Source organism: Electrophorus electricus, chromosome 5, assembly GCF_013358815.1.
Source record: "Electrophorus electricus isolate fEleEle1 chromosome 5, fEleEle1.pri, whole genome shotgun sequence".
NCBI classification, from domain to species: Eukaryota; Metazoa; Chordata; class Actinopteri; order Gymnotiformes; family Gymnotidae; genus Electrophorus; species Electrophorus electricus.
In genome coordinates, this window is record NC_049539.1 from 12,507,890 (window position 1) to 12,525,389 (window position 17,500).

A 17,500-nucleotide genomic window follows, 5' to 3' on the forward strand; every position below is an offset into this window, starting at 1 on the left:
CGACATTTCCTGCAGCGCTGGGATTGGGCGGACAGGTGTGCTAATCACCATGGAGACAGCCCTGCTCCTGATGGAGGCAGACCAGCCAGTGTATCCTCTAGAGATCGTCACTTCACTGAGAGAGCAAAGAGCCATGATGGTCCAGACCTCGGTATACATATAAACACACACACATCCACACACTACACACACACAAATTATACACACACATTCTCATTCTCAGTGCACTAGTAGATTTACAGATTCATATTTCGTGCACTGCTGCAAAACACTTTTAATTGTTACCTTCTGTGCGTACTTGTGTGTGTGTGTGTGTGTTTTGAATTTATTTTTCAGTGCCAGTTCAGCTTTGTGTGTGAGGCCATCCTGCGTGTGTACCATGAGCGAGTCACGCACAGCCAAACCATTAGCAGCTGACAGAAAGTGGACAGGAGGCAAGGAGACGGACCCAGACGCCAAGGAAGAAAAAGAAAAGACACATTAGGGATGACAGAAGCTCCACCATGGCAGAGAGAGGGAGAGAGAGAGAGAGAGAAAGAGAGAGACCCTCCCCAGTGTTTCTCAGTTCTGCTCCTGGTAGGAGAAGGGAAAAGTGATGGATGCTGGAGAAAGAGTGAAATGGGTGTGCAAGTTGAAGAAAGAGAGCGGACAGATGGGAAAACAAACGCACACCTTTCTCCTCTGAACCCCCCGGGTCACCGGGGTCTGCAGAATCACTGGAGCTGCTTCGTTCCCTTGTCTTTTCACTCACTTTAATATTGTATGCTACACTGCTTTCTGAGGCTGAATGCAACTGACATCCATTAGAAGTGACGACACGACTTCACTATTAGTTCTGCTTACTTTGTCTCACACATTTCTGCTGCCATCTCTGCTAGTTAAGAGGTGAGGCTACATTGGTACTGTTGTGAGAACATATGTTTACTCTTCAGAATGATCAAGGTTTTCTGCAGGAAAGTCTTGAAAAATGTCATCCAACCTTTAATAATCTTCCAAGTATTAATAATAAAAAAAGATGGTTTCACATAATTTGGTCAGATATTTTATATCTTCATAGAACAAATGGTTTAAACAATGAATTTTGTGGGAAAAGTAAGTGAACCAAAGGGATGTGATTCTGTCCAGCGCTTTCTTTGGCCACTGCTCAGTGCAGAGATACGAGGTGTTTTGTCTCTTCCTCTATATGAAACTGCTTCACTTCTTGTGTATTTTTGGAATGTCTTGCTTGAACGGCCTACTTCATACCGCGCCAGTCGTGCCACAGCATTTCCATGGCAATGGGGTCAGGACTCTGACTAGCCCGTTCTGAAATGGAGAATTTATTTGATTTAATGTAGTCCTGCGCTTTTTTTTTCCACCCTCCACCCAGCTCTCCACCCAAATCCCCACACTGACCCTCCACACAGTGCCCTGCCCTGTGCCTCTCCTTCCACCCAGCAGGATGTGAAGTTGCGTTTGTCTCGTCTGTGCCACAGAACACTGCTCCAGCAACAACAGTCTGAGATGTTCTCTCACTCAAAACACACAGCAGCATACTGCTCCCCTGCTATTCCCACGCTCCTCCCACACTCTCCCCATGCTCCTCCCACACTCCCCCCACACTCCCCCACACTTTCACCATCTTTTCCAAAATCCACTAAAGTCACTTTTGATTTGGCTCTGTTTTGCTCAAACAAAGTTGTGTTGTGAAAACCAGCTGACTAACGTTCTGACCTATCCTAGAGGTTAACATACTTTTTAAACTGCCAATCTTTTTTTTCCTCACAGCCATACTAAACGCAGGGCGTAAGTTGAGTATGTTGATGCTGATCCACAGCTGGGCTTATGAGAACCAAACACATTCCTCTCCAGGGGGTAACTTAATTGTGATGGATGCAGATGACTCCGTGAAGGTTTCGCTACCAGAAATCATGGCTAATAATGTCCTCGCACCTGGGCAGCTCACGAGAGAAGCACTTTATCACTTCTATGCCTGGGTCATTCTCTACAGCATACGCACAAATGCACAGTCAGTGGAAACAGTAATACTGCCACAATACTTAACTATCACCAAATAATGAAATTGTGGCTTAACGTGGTGTTACTTCATTTGTGAAGGATGTAATTTACAATCTGGTTAAAATCGGTGGTCCTCGTTCAAAAATGTGTTGTGCGCCTGTACTTTTATAAAAGCGCTTAGCGGAGGGCTCAGCGTTAAAGAAAACGCATTCTGTAGAATAGGTGCCACTCATGGGTGGAAGGTAATATTGAACCCTGGTTATCCAGCAGGTAGCGCTGCTTTGCGTACGCTGACCCATGGCGAAAAAAAGTTTGAGTGTTCCTCTGTGATTTCACGCTTGCGCAGAACAGGCTGCCTGGCCAGTTTCTCTGGATTACTTACCTGAAAGGTGCATCAGTTTCGGTCAGTCAAGAAAAGGAAAACAAGCGGGTGTCACCCACCGTCGGCTCGCGAAGCTGAAGCTCACCGGGAGTTCGAGTTTCAGCTAGGGTCCTTCATAGCGACATAAAGATTTACGCTAGAGTGGGGGGGGGAACTGGGAAGCTACTCGCGGCTTCTGCGCAAGGCAAGAGGCAGGTGTGCGTCCGCTTTGCCGCACATGAAAAAACTGCCCCACGAGACCAGCACTCTGAGGTGGGGGCAACAGCCTGTTACGGGTCTGTGTCCTTACTCACTGCATTGTGCAGGCGACTCCGGTTGTCGCCGCCTCCGTCGCAGCGGAGAGCTCTCAGAAACGGCCGTGCCTTGCTCTCGGGAGTGTCGCCGTGTCGCGGTGTAATCTCAGCGTCGCTTTCGCAGGTTGCTCGGAGCCCCCTTTCTTCTACGTAGAGTAAGATGATGGGCTTTCTGCGCAGGACATTTAGCCTTCGAACACGGAGGCGCTTTCGACCGTCGGACGAGCTTGATGGAAACGGTAGAGGAGGCAACACAGTGCTCCAGGCACACCAGCAGCAGGTGATACACGCGCCCACGGTGGTAACCGGGGGCACCGTAGTCCACATCCCTGCGTCGGGGAATGGTAAAGCGGCCATCACTTGCAGAGTCCTGCTTCTTGATGGATCTGATGTCAGTGTTGAGTTACCGGTGAGTGATTTTATATACTTCACTCGGTGTGTGTGTGTGTGTGTGTGTGTGCGCGCCCGCGCGCGTCTGTGTGTGAAGGCTACGGGTACGTGGAAAATCGAATACAAACTGATTCGTACAGATGAATACAAATCGGTGCCTCGGGTTAGAGAGTGATAGCAAGACTGAAAGAGACATGCATTTAAAAGTGATCACACCAACGCCGATTGCTCAGTTTGCCACACTGTGATTTGCAAACTTTCACTTCGCTGTCAAATAGACTGTGCCCGGGTGGGTTTCCCGTCTGTCGGTTGCTTGGGTCCTGTCCCGGTAGCGGAGGGGCTGACAGATGGTCCTCGTGTTTACTTCCTGCCAACGGTGTGAGTTTATGCTACCACACAACACCTTAGTGACTATAGGCTTCGCGGAAAATCTCCTTTAAAGGTGGAGGAGGTAGGTTGAATTAAAGATGGGTCTGTTGGGTTTTGTAGGCTAGCAGGGCACGTAGCGAGGTCATTGTGGTCTACGTGTAGATAAATCTGAACGATTTTACATAATAACTTTCTCATTTCCGAGCGGAACCTAAAATGGTCTCTTAATCAAATGTATGGTGTGACCAGGCAAGCAGGCGTCCTGTGTACCACGTAGTTTTAGACTCTTTCCCATTTCGCCCTCGTTTTACTGAACAGGGTGCCGTGGCAGTAGTTCCGGAAGATCTTATTTGCGTAACATTTTACTGTACACCGCTCCTCTTTTCTGACATTCACATGTTCACAAACTCCGAATTAAACTGACTTTTCATTTGAAGTATTTTTTAAGCACACACAAACTAATTGTATCTTTTGATTTAAGCATATGTTTGTTTCCCTAAATTCCTTCAGATTAACTCAAAATTGCAAAGATTATTACTACTACTACTAATAATAATAATAATAATGATAGCAACAACAATATATTATTGTTAATAATAATATTATTGGCTTGGACAGAATTCACTGAATCAAGCAACAACTTATTTGACGGGAAAAAAAAAACACATAAACGAAACAAACACCACATCATTAGCCTTTAGCCTACCTGTGGAATCAAAGCCCAGAGGCTCGCACCTGTTCGCGCGCTGCATGTTGGCGCCGGCGGGCCCGCGCTTCCCACGTCCCACGCGCACCCGGGGGGGGGGGAACCTGCTCCACGCGCACCTGCTCTAAATCAGCAGGTGCAGCAGTGGTGAGACGTACGGTGCGCTGCGGGTCCCACAGGAGTACACGGAGCGATTGCGGGGCGTCAGTATACAACTGCAGCTGCACCATTCACTTTATTGAAGTGCTCTAGAAGCAGAGTGTCGCGCACAGGGACGGACGCGAACACGTTAATATTACTGTATATAGCCAATTTGGATCACACACGAGTTATGACTCAGCGAATATAGCGACTATAAAAGTTTAAGGACCATTTTTTAGCATCGCGCGCTGACATAAATTATGTGTGTCTCCCCCGCATTACTCCAAATGACCCCAGTCTCGGCTCTCTGATTACTCGGTTGGCTTTATAACAATTTGTCGACCGGTATTTTCACTTTTATTTATGATGCTGAAGTAATTGATTTGCATCGAGATATGTATAACTTCAAATAGCCTACTAGAAATAAAAAATATTTTATAGCTTTAAAATGTATTATAATACAAGCACACAAGCATGGCTTTGCAGTTCGTATTATAATACAAGCACACAAGCATGGCTTTGCAGTTCTTTTGTGTTATTTCAACTACGTGTGCAGCGGTTTGCAGATCTTATTTCAGTGTTGGTTAAGAGCCCATTCCATGTGCCAGATCACAGTATTCTATCCTGATCATAGTATTCCCTTCCTCTCAAATATATGCTTACTGTATAAACCAGCCGGATGTAGTAGTCTACTAAAAACATAACGCTATTTATATTTAAAGACAACATCTAGGTGTAAAGTTTTTCTAAGTGCGTGTTGCGTGTATTGGTCAGATCGCCAGTACGCGTTTTCCATTCAGTCCTTTTGCGCTACGGTTGGTCGAACGGTTGGGCTGTTCGCGATTTATCAACGAATATTTGAGATCAAGGAGAGAAAAATAACCAACCACGTCAGTTAAACGCTCATGATTTCCAGAATGAAACTGTCTTAATAACTCAGTCAAGCTCGGATAAACTCAGAGAGAGAGAGAGGGAGAAGTTTTTCTAATGAACCTCGCGGCCTTCAGAAAGTCAAAGTAAAAAAAAAAACAAAAAAAAAAAAACAAACCACGCAGCCATTCGCACTGCAACGAGACTTGCTGCTCGAAATGGCGTTGAGATATGAAAGCGACGTCCGTGTGTGTTCGTACGCCTGTCCAAAAACACGTGTTTGTATATCAAGGGGTTGAAGGTCAAACGAGGCACCAGCCAAGGCACAAGGTAGTGAATAATAGCCACTCCCCCAGGGCGTGTCCCAAATCCAGCCTCCTGACAGGGTCGCTCGAGTTATTTTTACTTCAGCCTACATCTAGCGAACGTCTTGCAGATAGTTTTTGGGTGCCATTTATATGCGCACACAGTCCTTTCTTCTACACTTTTAGTATTGCTTGTCTGGAAATGAAGATGTTTTCAGAAATGGTGAAGTGTTAATAGTTAATGTTAACATAATGAGGTTTTACGTGTTCTTTTTATATTTTACATTAGTGTTTCTTTTTATTTCATCAGCATCCTCTCTGAATAATCATAAGTGACAGGCAGGCGGCGGTTCCCGTACCTGCTGCTCATGCTTGTCATCACCATTACAGCACATAGTGCTGCCTGACAGGTACATCTTCAGCCTATCAGGCATGATAAAGAACACGGATCAATATTCAGACTGTCAGACTTTATTTACGTGTCAGATCCTAGCGTATCAGCTTCCATGGCTGTATGCCATGGACATGTGTCTATGTAAGTGTCTTCAAATTGGATAACAGATTGGATCAGAATAGCAGGACACATTTCCTGTTTGACCAGTGTCATGAGGACAGGCATATACAGGACGATGTCGTCATACTGTAGCACAGTGCAAGAAATTGTGAAAGTTTTTAGGATTCTCCCCCCCCCCCCCCCCATTGGGATCCAGGACATGGTCTTATTAGATCACTGTTGCGGTTCAGTAATAACATAAAAGGCTCTTTCTAACAAACTCTTTCTAACAACTGTTTATGGAACGGTGTCTCCCCCAGCTCTGATTGCAGCTTTGACGGCCCCAAATGATGAGTCAGAGTTGACGTAAAGCTGGGCTGCGTGTGCTGCGTGTGTTGTTGGGGAGCAAGGCCTGCATGAGGCTGTGTTTGATTCTACGTGCTGGATGTAGATAAGACCGCCACCTCCAGATCTCTCACACATCTGCCATTAGCTCAGATTCTGCAGCTTCACCCTGTCATTTCCCATCATGCTTGTCAAGCGACAGAGTGGGTGCCATCAAATTATGTGATCTTTCTGCCCCCCCGATACACTTTGTAATAATAACTATTTTTTGCATGATTTGTTAGGCCCTCGGGAGGAGTATCGGTCCGCTGATGTCATGTTGCCCATGTAAATGTCTGTGGCTGTTGCGTGCGCCCTGGGCCAGACTGTACAGAGAACAAGCCTGGCCAAGTGTTTTTATCGGAGTGTTTTTATCTGCACTTCTTTGTGTGTTTGGTGCAGAAACATGCAAAGGGGCAGGACCTGTTTGATCAGATCATGTACCATTTGGATCTGGTTGAAGCTGATTATTTTGGGCTGCAGTTCATGGATCCAGAGCAGGTCGCAGTGAGTGTCATTCTGTAAATGTGTGAGTGTGTGGATGGGTGAGCTGTGTGTGAGTGTGTGTGGATGGGGGGGGGATGTTGGGGGGGTGTGCATGGATGGGTTGGATGGATGTGGATGGGTGAGTTGTGTGTGGGTGTGGATGGGTGAGCTGTGTGTGTGTGGGTGGGGTGGGTGTGTGTGGATGGGTGAGCTGTGTGTGTGTGTGGATGGGTGAGCTGTGTGTGTGTGTGTGGATGGGTGAGCTGTGTGTGTGTGTGTGTGGATGGGTGGATGGGTGAGCTGTGTGTGTGTGGATGTTAGCGTTGGGTATGAAACAGAGAGAATGGAAGTGCACTTAAGGTTAAAAGTGTTTGTGAAAGCCAATTGACATCAATCAGAACAGCAGCAATTTAATTTCCTTACTACTCATACTAATACATCTCTCGCTCTCCTTTGTTATCTCTCTCTCTCTCTTCCGCGCTCTGTCTCTCTCCTCTCTCTCGCTTTCTTTCTCTCACTCTCTCAATCTAAATCCTCCCTTTAGCACTGGCTAGATGCAACCAAACTCATAAAGAAGCAGATTACATGTAAGTACTACATACACACATTGCACAGGTATTTTAGAGTTGTGTGGTTGGGTCTTGCCTGCTGACCTTGTGCTTGTTATCTACAGTTGCTATGGTGACAAGTCTTATGAATGCCTAAGATTATTTACTCACTGGGTGTGGCAGATGCTGGTCCCAACAGACCTTTGAATTACGCATGCACAGCTGGCAACCACCGTAAACACCAACATCAAACATAAAAACCTTGACATGTGGAATCACCTGGCTGTCTTTTCAGTGCTGTGTGTTGGTCCCTGCCCAGGATGACATACCACACCATGTTTTAAGTGTTGCTATTGATTGGAGGAATATTGCATAACAAGGACCTTACTGACACAGCAAGCGCAAAACTGGCGTTTTAGACGATTCTCCGTGAAACCACAGTTTTGGTCTGATTGTAAGGAGAAACTTGCCAGTGCTCATTAATGGCTGTATTTTGATCACAGTTTTTTTTGTAGTTGGTTGATTTTAATTCTGCATTATTTATTAGTAATATAGGGTATGTTGGGACTTGTCAGTTTGCACATCTGTTGATCTTAAATCGAAGAACCTGGCCGTTACTCACATCTTCTCGGTAACAATCACTGCGTAGATGGTGAATATATTCCGACCCTTCAGGTTCAGTCTCTGTGATAGCAGTGTGCATGTTTCCTTCCACTGCTCTGCTCTACCCAGCTCTGAGTGCTCCTGCCTCGTACTGGAAGTGTCAGCAGACCCGTGCCTGTCTCTATGACAACTTAATATGACCTTGGCTGTTAATTTTTTTCCCTTTTCTTGCCTTCAGTGTCCACATACACATGTCTGTCTGATGCTTTAGTTGTTTTATGAAAATCTCCTATTGCACATGAGATGTAATGGTCCAGGAGAGAAGTGAGGCGTTTGTTAATTAAACCCCCTTTTCACACACTGTTGCTTTCCTTTCAACCTCTCTCTCTCTCTCTCTCTCTCTCTCTCTCTCTCTCTCTCTCTCTCTCAGATGGCCCTCCATACAGATTGTTTTTCAGGGTGAAATTCTATTCCTCTGAGCCCAGTAACCTTCATGAAGAGTTCACCAGGTAAAGAGCAGGACTGGTTTGATTTCCTTTAATGCTTCGTGTGTAACCAAAAACGTCTCAGGTCATTTTCAAGATTTGGCTTTGTGGGAAAGTGACTGTTCTGCAGGCTCAGGTTCAGTTTTGAATCGTTGACTCTTTTTTTTTTTTCTTTTCCTGCAGCATAGTGACTTTTGCTTTCTTATAAGATATAACCTGGAATGAGACAAGAGTATGAGACAGCCTGTAGCTACCATCCACCAGAGTTTGAAATGACATGGCTTGTTGGGACAGCGCTGTGAGTTTGTGAAGTTTGTGGTTTGACATTTGTCATCTTTTGACTGTTTTCTGCTTAGGTATCTCTTTGTGTTGCAGCTCAGGCAAGACATTCTGTCCGGCAAGTAAGAAACGATGCACAGTGAACACACACCTCGTAATCATACAAGACAGACACACACTGCAAACCCACACAACAGGCCTTCACTGCAAACACGCCCCATAAACGCGCAACGCCGCAAACACGCCCCGTAAATGCGCAACGCCGCAAACACGCCCCGTAAATGCGCAACGCCGCAAACACGCCCCGTAAATGCGCAACGCCGCAAACACGCCCCGTAAACGCACAACGCCGCAAACACGCACCGTAAACTCGCACACCACAGACATGCCCCACGAACACTCACTGTAAACATGCACATAAGGTTAGATTTTCTTAATTTGTGTTGAAAGTGTAATGGGGAATTAAATTTGTCCCCTGTGCTTGGGGAACTGGGTAGTCCAGTGAGAGCTGGTCCAGGATGGTTGTGTACAGACCCCTAGGAAATGGTTCTAATGTAACACCAAACAGGGTCCCCTGACAATAAAGTAAATCTTCAAGATAGCAAGTACACACACACCCATTGTTCCCAGAAGCCTGTTTCTGGTCGCTGTTTCTGTGTGGTTTGTGGGCGTGGTGGGTCTGTGGTTCGGTGTGGTATGTGGAGCTGGTGGTTTGCTGCTTCGGTGTGCTGTGTGGGTCCAGTGGGTCGCTGGTTCGGGGTGGTGTGTGGGTCCAGTGGGTCGCTGGTTCGGGGTGGTGTGTGGGTCCAGTGGGTCGCTGGTTCGGGGTGGTGTGTGGCTCCGGTGGGTCGCTGGTTCGGGGTGGTGTGTGGCTCCGGTGGGTCGCTGGTTCGGGGTGGTGTGTGGCTCCGGTGGGTCGCTGGTTCGGGGTGGTGTGTGGTATGTGGGTCCTGTCCCCTGGGTGCTGCTCTTTCTCTTAATAAAAAAAACCCTGATAAGAATCAACACTGACTTCTAATTTAAGAGCATTGACACACTTTCCCACACAGGGGTTACATTCTTACACTTTTTCTTTTTGTGCCTCTCTCCCTACTACACATGCGCGCGCACACACGCGCACGTGCGCACACACACACACACACACACAAATGAAAACACTGGATCTTTCTCACACACTCAAAGAAAGTATAATCGCCATTTTAAAACGCTGAAAATGAACATCCAATACTCATAGTATGAGGGCTAGTTTAATAACACATTTCTAAGCTGTTGTAATGCATGAATAAAACCATCCTTTTCCCTGAGCAGGTTAAAGTGTCCATATGATGTTTCTGTGGAGCTTGGGGCTTATTGCCTACAGAGTGAGTTCTTATATGTGTGGGTATGCATCTCTGTGTGTGTGTGTGTGCATGTGTATGTGTGTGGTGTGGGTGTGGGTGTGTGTATTATCTGTGTGTTTTCTGTTTGTGTTTTTACAACATGGTGTGTTCTGTTATAATTACTTTCTTTGTGTGTGTGTGTGTGTGTGTGTGTGTGTGTGTGTGTGCATGGGCATGCATGTGTGCATTTGTATGGGTGCATGCGCATGTGTGTGTTCGTGTGTGTGTGTGCACATGCACAGGTGAGCTGGGAGACTGTGACCCACTGGAACATTTTCCATTGCTCGTGTCAGAGTTCCGTTTCTCACCCAAGCAGACAGAGATCATGGAAGCAGACATTTATCGCAAGTGGGCAGAGTGCAGGTGAGCTCAAAAGTGGCACATTCCCATTCCATTCCCATTAGATTTCTTCCATGTTTCCACTACATTACTGTTAGAGCTGCTGGTTTATTTGTTTGTCTGGGGCTCTGTGTGCGCGGGAATCCCTGGCACTGCTTAAAGTTTCGCAGAGTCATTCTCACTGCATCAGATTAGCACACCCTTACTGACTAGTGATAATCCTTCTGACAGACACACACACACACACACACACACACCCTTACTGACCAGTGATAATCCTGCTGACAGACACACACACGCCCCTTTACTGACCAGTGATAATCCTACTGACACACACACACGTGCGCATACACACACATATACATACATGTACACAGACACACATATATGCACTTACACAGAAGGATTATCCCATAGTTTATTTGTAGTTTTGCTTAAAAGTCTGACTGGTAAACTGAAGTACAAATCTGTCATCTGTACAAGATGAGGCCCGGCTGTCCACCAAGAAAAGCTGGTCCACGAGGAATAGCAGATGAAGCGTGTGCACGTTTGTGCGCATGTGTGCGTCCATTTGTGCATGCGTCAGTGAATGCTAAAGAGAATTCTATTGTTTTTAAAGTTATGTGGTTATATTTAAAAGTATATCCTAAAGTTCTACATTAGAACACTCACACACAAATTTGGTCAACGACGTCATGTTTGGGCCGTCCGGTGCCCCGTTTCCCAAAAGCAACGTCGCATTAAATGGGAGAGAGTGCTCAGTATGATGGTCACTCTACCGTTTAACGGTGAGGTTTGTGTTGCAATGCTTTTCCATGGCCGCAGCCAGACCTGCCCCTGCAGATGGCAGCACACTTGCACGTCAGTCATGACAGGTGAAGCAGCTGCTCAGTAATCAGCATGTAGCTGTAAGACCAATATCTGTTAGATCAATATGATTCACAAGTGTTCCCCAGTCCCCAGACCAGGGATCACATGCAGCCGTCACGACTACAAAATAAAGGTCTTAGCAACCGCTTTTTCCAGTTAACAAAATACAACTGACATAGTACTTACATGTTTTATAGACTTCTTAAGAAAAATAAATGTACACAAATAACCCAAAAATTGAAAATGGAGGTTAGTTATTTTTAATGTTTTAATATAAATTCCCACAGCATAATTTTAACATAACCCACAATGTTTAGGGGGGGGGGCGGTGGGGGATGAGATGCAATTCTCACCTTTTCAACTTATTCAACTTCTTTAGAGTCTGTCTACGGTTTAATCCACCAGTTGCGTGATTAGATTGTTAATGTAGAGCTGCTCTTCAGAGGACCTAGATGCTCTGATGGAAAACCAAGGAAGAACAACAGCTCGGAGTTCTTAAATACCAGATTTCTTCTTTTATCTAAATATAAGGGCTTGTTTAAAGTGGTTGCTTGACATGCAAGTTCATCTCTGGCAATATATTGCTTTTAGATGGAATCTGTATGTGTCTGTGTTTGTATGCACGTGTGTGTGCATAGGTTGGTGTGTGCATGAATGCACTTGGGTCTGTTTGCCTGTCAGTTGCTTGGTCTGTCTGCCAGGCTGTGTGTCGGTCGGTCAGTCGGTCGGTCAGTCTGTGCTTCATTCTCTCGCTGTTCTTGTCTTCATCAGAGGAATGAGCCCATCACAGGCGGAGCTGAATTTTTTGAATAAGTGCAAATGGCTGGAGATGTACGGAGTTGACATGCATTTTGTGAAGGTGAGAACACGCCCACTAACGGTACACCCCCACCGACACTGCACGCACTGGCACCACACACCCACTAACACTGTACAACGTAAACTGTATGCTGAGCTAAGACCACACTGTAACACCACACAACCACTGACACTACACACACTGCACACTTTGCACATGTGCCTGCTGACATCAGACAGTCCACTAATAGAGCAGACCAGCAGTGTTAACAGCACTTTGAGAAACTGTGTGCGTGTACCTGTGCATGAGTGTGTGTTTGCACGCACATGTCTACATGCTTTGTGTGTGTTGGCAGGGCCGTGACGGAGGGGAGTACGCCCTGGGGCTTACTCCAACTGGAATTCTGGTGTTTGAAAAATCCAATAAAATTGGTCTCTTCTTCTGGTGAGCGACACATATTGGAATCATGTACTTATTGGGATAAAAGACCTCTAGACCTTTAATCAACCTGTTCTGTTTTTGGTTCTAATGCTTCAGTAATGTTCCTTTGTTTTAAGGCCTAAAATCACACGTCTGGATTTTAAGAGGAACAGGCTGACATTAATGGTAGTGGAAGATGATGAGCAGGTAAATGTGACCTGCACACGCGCGCGCGCGCGCGCGCGCGCACACACACACACACACACACACACACACACACACACACACACACACACACACAGTCCTTTCAGATCATTTAAGGTGCTAAACGTGCATATGTGCATTCTTGTTTTCTTGTGTGCGTGCGCGTGTGTGTGTGCACGAACGCTTCTGTACGCACGTGCAGGGTCGTGAGCAGGAACACACGTTTGTGTTTCAGCTCTCCAGTTCTCACATGTGTAAGGAACTGTGGAAGTGCGCCGTGGAGAGTCATGCCTTTTTCCGTCTGCGACAGCCCGCCCAGACTAAGAGCAGCCGCAGTGACTTCACACGCTTGGGCTCACACTTCCGTTTCAGGTACACGCATCTGCAGACCAAACTTAACGCGTCTGGTCCAGGCCACCTGTTCTGACATGGCTGCTGCAGTCTGGCCCAAGAGCGGATTGGTGCGTGGTGGAGTCCGTCATCCAGCCCGAGACCTGATTGGTGCTGGGTTTGTCTTGGTTTTTTGTTTTTTTTAGTGGGCGGACCGAGTACCAGACCGCTCATTCGGGCAGGCTGAGGAGGGCCAGCACATTCGAGAGGCGACCCAGCAAAAGATACCCATCCAGAACCCAGTCACTAGGCAAGGGTGAGCGGAGAACCTCAGACACTACACCCCCACACACCAGTACCACAGGCATCGAGATGAAGTCTCAAAACCACATCAATGACTGAAACGCAGTCCTAGGCGAGATGTCAGCTAAAACGCAGAAGCTTACAGTTTGATTCAGTATATATAAGCATGACTCAAAATTCATAAGTGAATACTACAATCCTGCCACCAAAGTCTTGTGTTACACTTAAATCATCTGGCCATTTGCATCTGATAGCCTGATATCTGGTGATTTAATCTGAAGAGTCACAACCACAGGACTGCAGGGCGTTTGAACATAAAATGGCTTACTTTTTTGGTTTTGCTTCTTGCAGCCATTACTCCAGCGAAGCACCCACATCAGAGGTAAGTGGATAGACTTTTACTTAGGTGAGTAGTAGTGGATCTGGATTTAACATGACTTCCTCTGCTGAGCTGAGTGTGTCCTGTCTGTTCGCAGTGGCCAGTCAAGCCCTGAACACAGCCTGAAACTGGTATGCTTCACTTCCTGTCTCACCCTGAACAAATGGACAGGTGTTGGTGGGACAGGGTGGTAGGATAGTGGCTCTTGATGTTTAGTGAAAGATTAATATTTTAACAGATATCTTGTGTCGTACGAGTTTTTCATTTCAAGTTGCTGAATGCTTGTTTCTTTGTTTTCTTTTGTTTTTTTAAGTATCAACACAACATTCCTCTTGGTCAGGAGCCCTGGACGAGGACCCACCCAGCGAGTCTGACCCCACCCCTTTACATACAGCCCACTGAGCGGGGACACACCCCTCCACCTCACAGGTGAACACACCCTTTGATAAACTTACCTCCATCATTCATATTTTACTGATGTCTAATGTGTTTGAGTCATTTGGACGCATGCTTAGTTGTTAGGGTTTGTTTGTGTCTGTCTGCGCGTGTGTGTGTGTGTGCGTGTGTGCGTGCGTGCGTGTGTGTGCGTGTGCGTGCGTGCATGCGTTGCATGCTTTCGTAGACCATCCCAAGCAGACAGATCCCCTGTGAGCCCTGTGGTACCAAACACCGGGCTGGTGTCTGAGCAGGTCGTCAGGAATGTGTCTGTGACGTACAGAGACAAAGTAATGACTGCACTTTGAGTGCATCTGAGGATGTAGTCCCGCCCCCCCAAAGAGGAGGAGCGCACTGAGCCAACCATAAGTCCCCACCCAATCACATCGACGCATGTCCATTTGTCGCTATGCAACCACATCCTACCCACTGGAATCCAGCTGGTCCTGTATGCATCCATCCATCCATCCATCCACCCATCCATGCATCCATCGCACGTGATCATGTGACTGGACTTCCAGCGACCCCCCCCTGCACATTTGGGCTCCCATAGGACCAAAGCTGATTCACGGGGCTGTGGACATGATGCACCCCCTTGTGTGTTTGTCCTGGATTGTTTGTTCTTGACTTTAGTCTATAGTGTTTTGATGATCAGCTTAGTTTGTTCCCAGTGATAAATAGGAACTGTCACTGAAAACAATTAAGACTTAGGTAAAACACACAGTGTATTTGTAGCTTCAGTGGATTTGCAAAGCTGTGCTTATTTTTCATATTTTTATTGTGTTAGCATACTGCATTGTGTTGAGGTTTATAGGCTGAACCCAAATGTTTGTGTGTATGAACACACACCAAAGTTTCCTTTGCTTTGGCATCAGGAGAGGACTTCATCATATGGGAGTGATGCCTTATTGTTTACAAATACTTCATTATTCAAATCTGTGTCACTGACAAGGGCTTAAGAGACGTTTGCAATAGTGATCTGTTTATGCTGCTTCTGACTCTGTCTGTGCCTTTGGATTGACAGTAAATCTATTCCGAGGTGTTTGTGGCTGTCAAAGGATTATTTTGCAATGGAAACTGCCTTAACAAATAAATGCACAGTTTACAATAAGCAAAGTGCTGGTTGCATTATGAAACTGAATACCGCTGTTTCGTTTTTCTGGTAAACTTTTGCATTTTATTTTGATTTTAGTAATTATTTTTGCAATTCTGAAATTTTTCACATTTTTCAAATTTAGTGCTCTGCAGACACAATGACTTGCAAAAGAATTCAGTTTCCTTAAATCACATTTCTATGGATTACAGGGGATACTTTGATATTTTGTGCTGTTTTGTATTTTATTTTGAAAGTCTGACCCAAAAATTGGTTCATTTAAAATGATAATGCTTTTATGTAACTAAACGTTCTGTGACACAAATTACTAACTTAAAAATGCTTTTGCATAAGTCTTCATCGCCTGTGTTGAGGCTGTTCCAGGTTTATCCCAATGAGAACACCGTTGTACTTTTGAATTATTATAGCTCACTTTTTCTGGATGGAAAACCTTTCATTTGGGTACCATTGGCTAGACTGTGCATCAGAAATAAAGCTGTGAAAGTAAAGACCAAAGAGTGTTCTATGGAAATTAGAGATTAAGTTCTAGATATGCACGAGATCTGTGTTTTGCATATCTCAGTGAGCGCTTCTGGATTAATTGTGAGGAACAGCAGGCTGCACGGTACCACCCAGACGCTGCCTAGACGAAGCCATCCCTCAAAACTGAGCCAGACAAAAATGGAAGTTTTTGGCTAAGATTCCAACTGCTATGTGTGGCACATATCTGACACTGCCCCCTCCTCAACAAATACTGTCTCAGTGGTGAAGTGCAGGGATGGCAGCAGCGTGTGCTGGTGACACGTTTCCTCACTGGGGACTGAGCATCTTGTTAAAACTGAAGGACGGGGGATGGCGCGAGAGATCCACATCCAGTCTCCTAAATTCTAAAGCCTGGAACGAATTTGATCCTTTCAGAAGGATGGTGATCCCAAGGATAACACAGTAATGGTTGAACGACAAAAAAGTAAACGTGTTACGGTGATCATTTTGACTTTGGAAATTTCCTTAAAGGGTAGATTGGTTTGCAATAAACAGACTAGAGCAGTTAGAGCACTTTGTAATCCAGGCAAATCTTACGAGGCTTTAAGTGGTTGAATACTTTTCAAGGTACTGATTAACCAGCCCCAGGACAAATTGCTGTTTGACTGATAAATGGGTTTCTTTGTGGAGGCGTTTACAATGTGATCTTCATATGCATGGTTTCATGGTGTGCACCATGTGTGTTAGCCAATCCATCCCAAAATGCAACCTTTGCAAAAAGCTGATGGTTATTATTATTTTTTTAGAATGAAACTGTAAATTGCATATGCTGTAACGCATGGATTAAAAATATCTTGCTGTCCCTGACTGACTAGTCGTGACTCCAGACCTGTGTCCAAGGTAGTTCTGGAATTGTCTATGGTCATTGTGAGGTTCTTTGTAGTTTTTCTGCAGTGTATGATGTAATTTTGTAGTTTCCCGCTGAGCAGTGCAGACAGCCGAAGGTTTAGTGTGGAGGAGAATGAGCTGCCGCATTCCGGAAGGGCCCATCGCTGCTATTATCACCATGGATACGACAAGCAGGAAACCCCATGCCTCACTTTAGCCAAACCCAGTGAGTCAGACAACAAGGCAATCACAATGAAGCACCTGAAGCTTAAATAAGATTGTGCAATGTATATAGCTGTGTGTGTGTGTGTGTGTGTGTGTGTGTGTGTGTGTGTGTGTGTGTGTGTGTGTGTGTGTGTGTGTGTGTGTTTTCAGAGCCGTGGGTCATTCCTGTGGGCCACACTGAAGAGCCCGATCGAGCTCTGAGGAGTCCAAATCAGCTGCGTAATTTGAATCCGATGGAACCAGATTCCAACCCTTGGCCAGCCCTGCACATCAATATTGACACAGTCAGTAAATGGACAGGTTGTGCTTGTTTTTGGAGAGACATGCGATGATAGTGATTCCTCTCTCCCAAAGACACAGAGCTTGAAGACTATGCCAGCTTCTTTCAGACCTTTAGACATGTGGGCTCCTAAACCAGAGTCTCCCTGGTTCCGTCTTTTGTTCCACACAGGCAGAAGAGAAGCCTTTATCAGAGAAGAGTCTCCCCTCCTCTCCTACAGGCTTACAAGATCAACTCCACAGTAACGTTCGCCGAGTAAGTCACGCCACCGTACCTACCTGCTCATGGGTGTAACTTTGCTTGGACGGGTGCTGCATTCTGTTCGGCTGGCTCTCCGATTC

General features: G+C 45.8%; 2 protein-coding genes across 4 annotated transcripts in view; both read left to right on the forward strand.

Annotated features, from left to right (window-relative positions):
- Positions 1–1,008, forward strand: part of ptpn3 (protein tyrosine phosphatase non-receptor type 3) — a 30,798-nt gene extending 29,790 nt beyond the window's left edge. For both annotated transcript variants that reach the window (XM_027001157.2, XM_027001156.2), the window contains 2 exons: positions 16–151; positions 337–1,008. In XM_027001157.2, coding sequence (XP_026856958.2) covers positions 16–151; positions 337–417 — 217 coding nt within the window. In that variant the 3' untranslated portion in view covers positions 418–1,008. The remainder of the gene's footprint in view (positions 1–15; positions 152–336) is intronic.
- A 1,393-nt stretch (positions 1,009–2,401) lies between these two features.
- epb41l4b (erythrocyte membrane protein band 4.1 like 4B) overlaps positions 2,402–17,500 on the forward strand; it is a 20,692-nt gene continuing 5,593 nt past the window's right edge. Inside the window, exons 1-18 of one of the 2 annotated variants that reach the window (XM_035525849.1) lie at positions 2,402–3,082; positions 6,734–6,838; positions 7,362–7,404; positions 8,399–8,477; positions 8,810–8,854; positions 10,041–10,093; positions 10,354–10,474; positions 12,092–12,179; positions 12,475–12,563; positions 12,677–12,746; positions 12,946–13,115; positions 13,280–13,389; positions 13,728–13,758; positions 13,853–13,886; positions 14,069–14,184; positions 16,741–16,880; positions 17,030–17,163; positions 17,331–17,414. In XM_035525849.1, the coding sequence (XP_035381742.1) occupies positions 2,834–3,082; positions 6,734–6,838; positions 7,362–7,404; positions 8,399–8,477; positions 8,810–8,854; positions 10,041–10,093; positions 10,354–10,474; positions 12,092–12,179; positions 12,475–12,563; positions 12,677–12,746; positions 12,946–13,115; positions 13,280–13,389; positions 13,728–13,758; positions 13,853–13,886; positions 14,069–14,184; positions 16,741–16,880; positions 17,030–17,163; positions 17,331–17,414 (1,761 nt within the window). In that variant the 5' untranslated portion in view covers positions 2,402–2,833. Of the gene's footprint in view, positions 3,083–3,451; positions 3,515–6,733; positions 6,839–7,361; positions 7,405–8,398; positions 8,478–8,809; positions 8,855–10,040; positions 10,094–10,353; positions 10,475–12,091; positions 12,180–12,474; positions 12,564–12,676; positions 12,747–12,945; positions 13,116–13,279; positions 13,390–13,727; positions 13,759–13,852; positions 13,887–14,068; positions 14,185–16,740; positions 16,881–17,029; positions 17,164–17,330; positions 17,415–17,500 lie in introns of those variants that run through there. The other variant, XM_035525850.1, reaches the window with a different exon arrangement.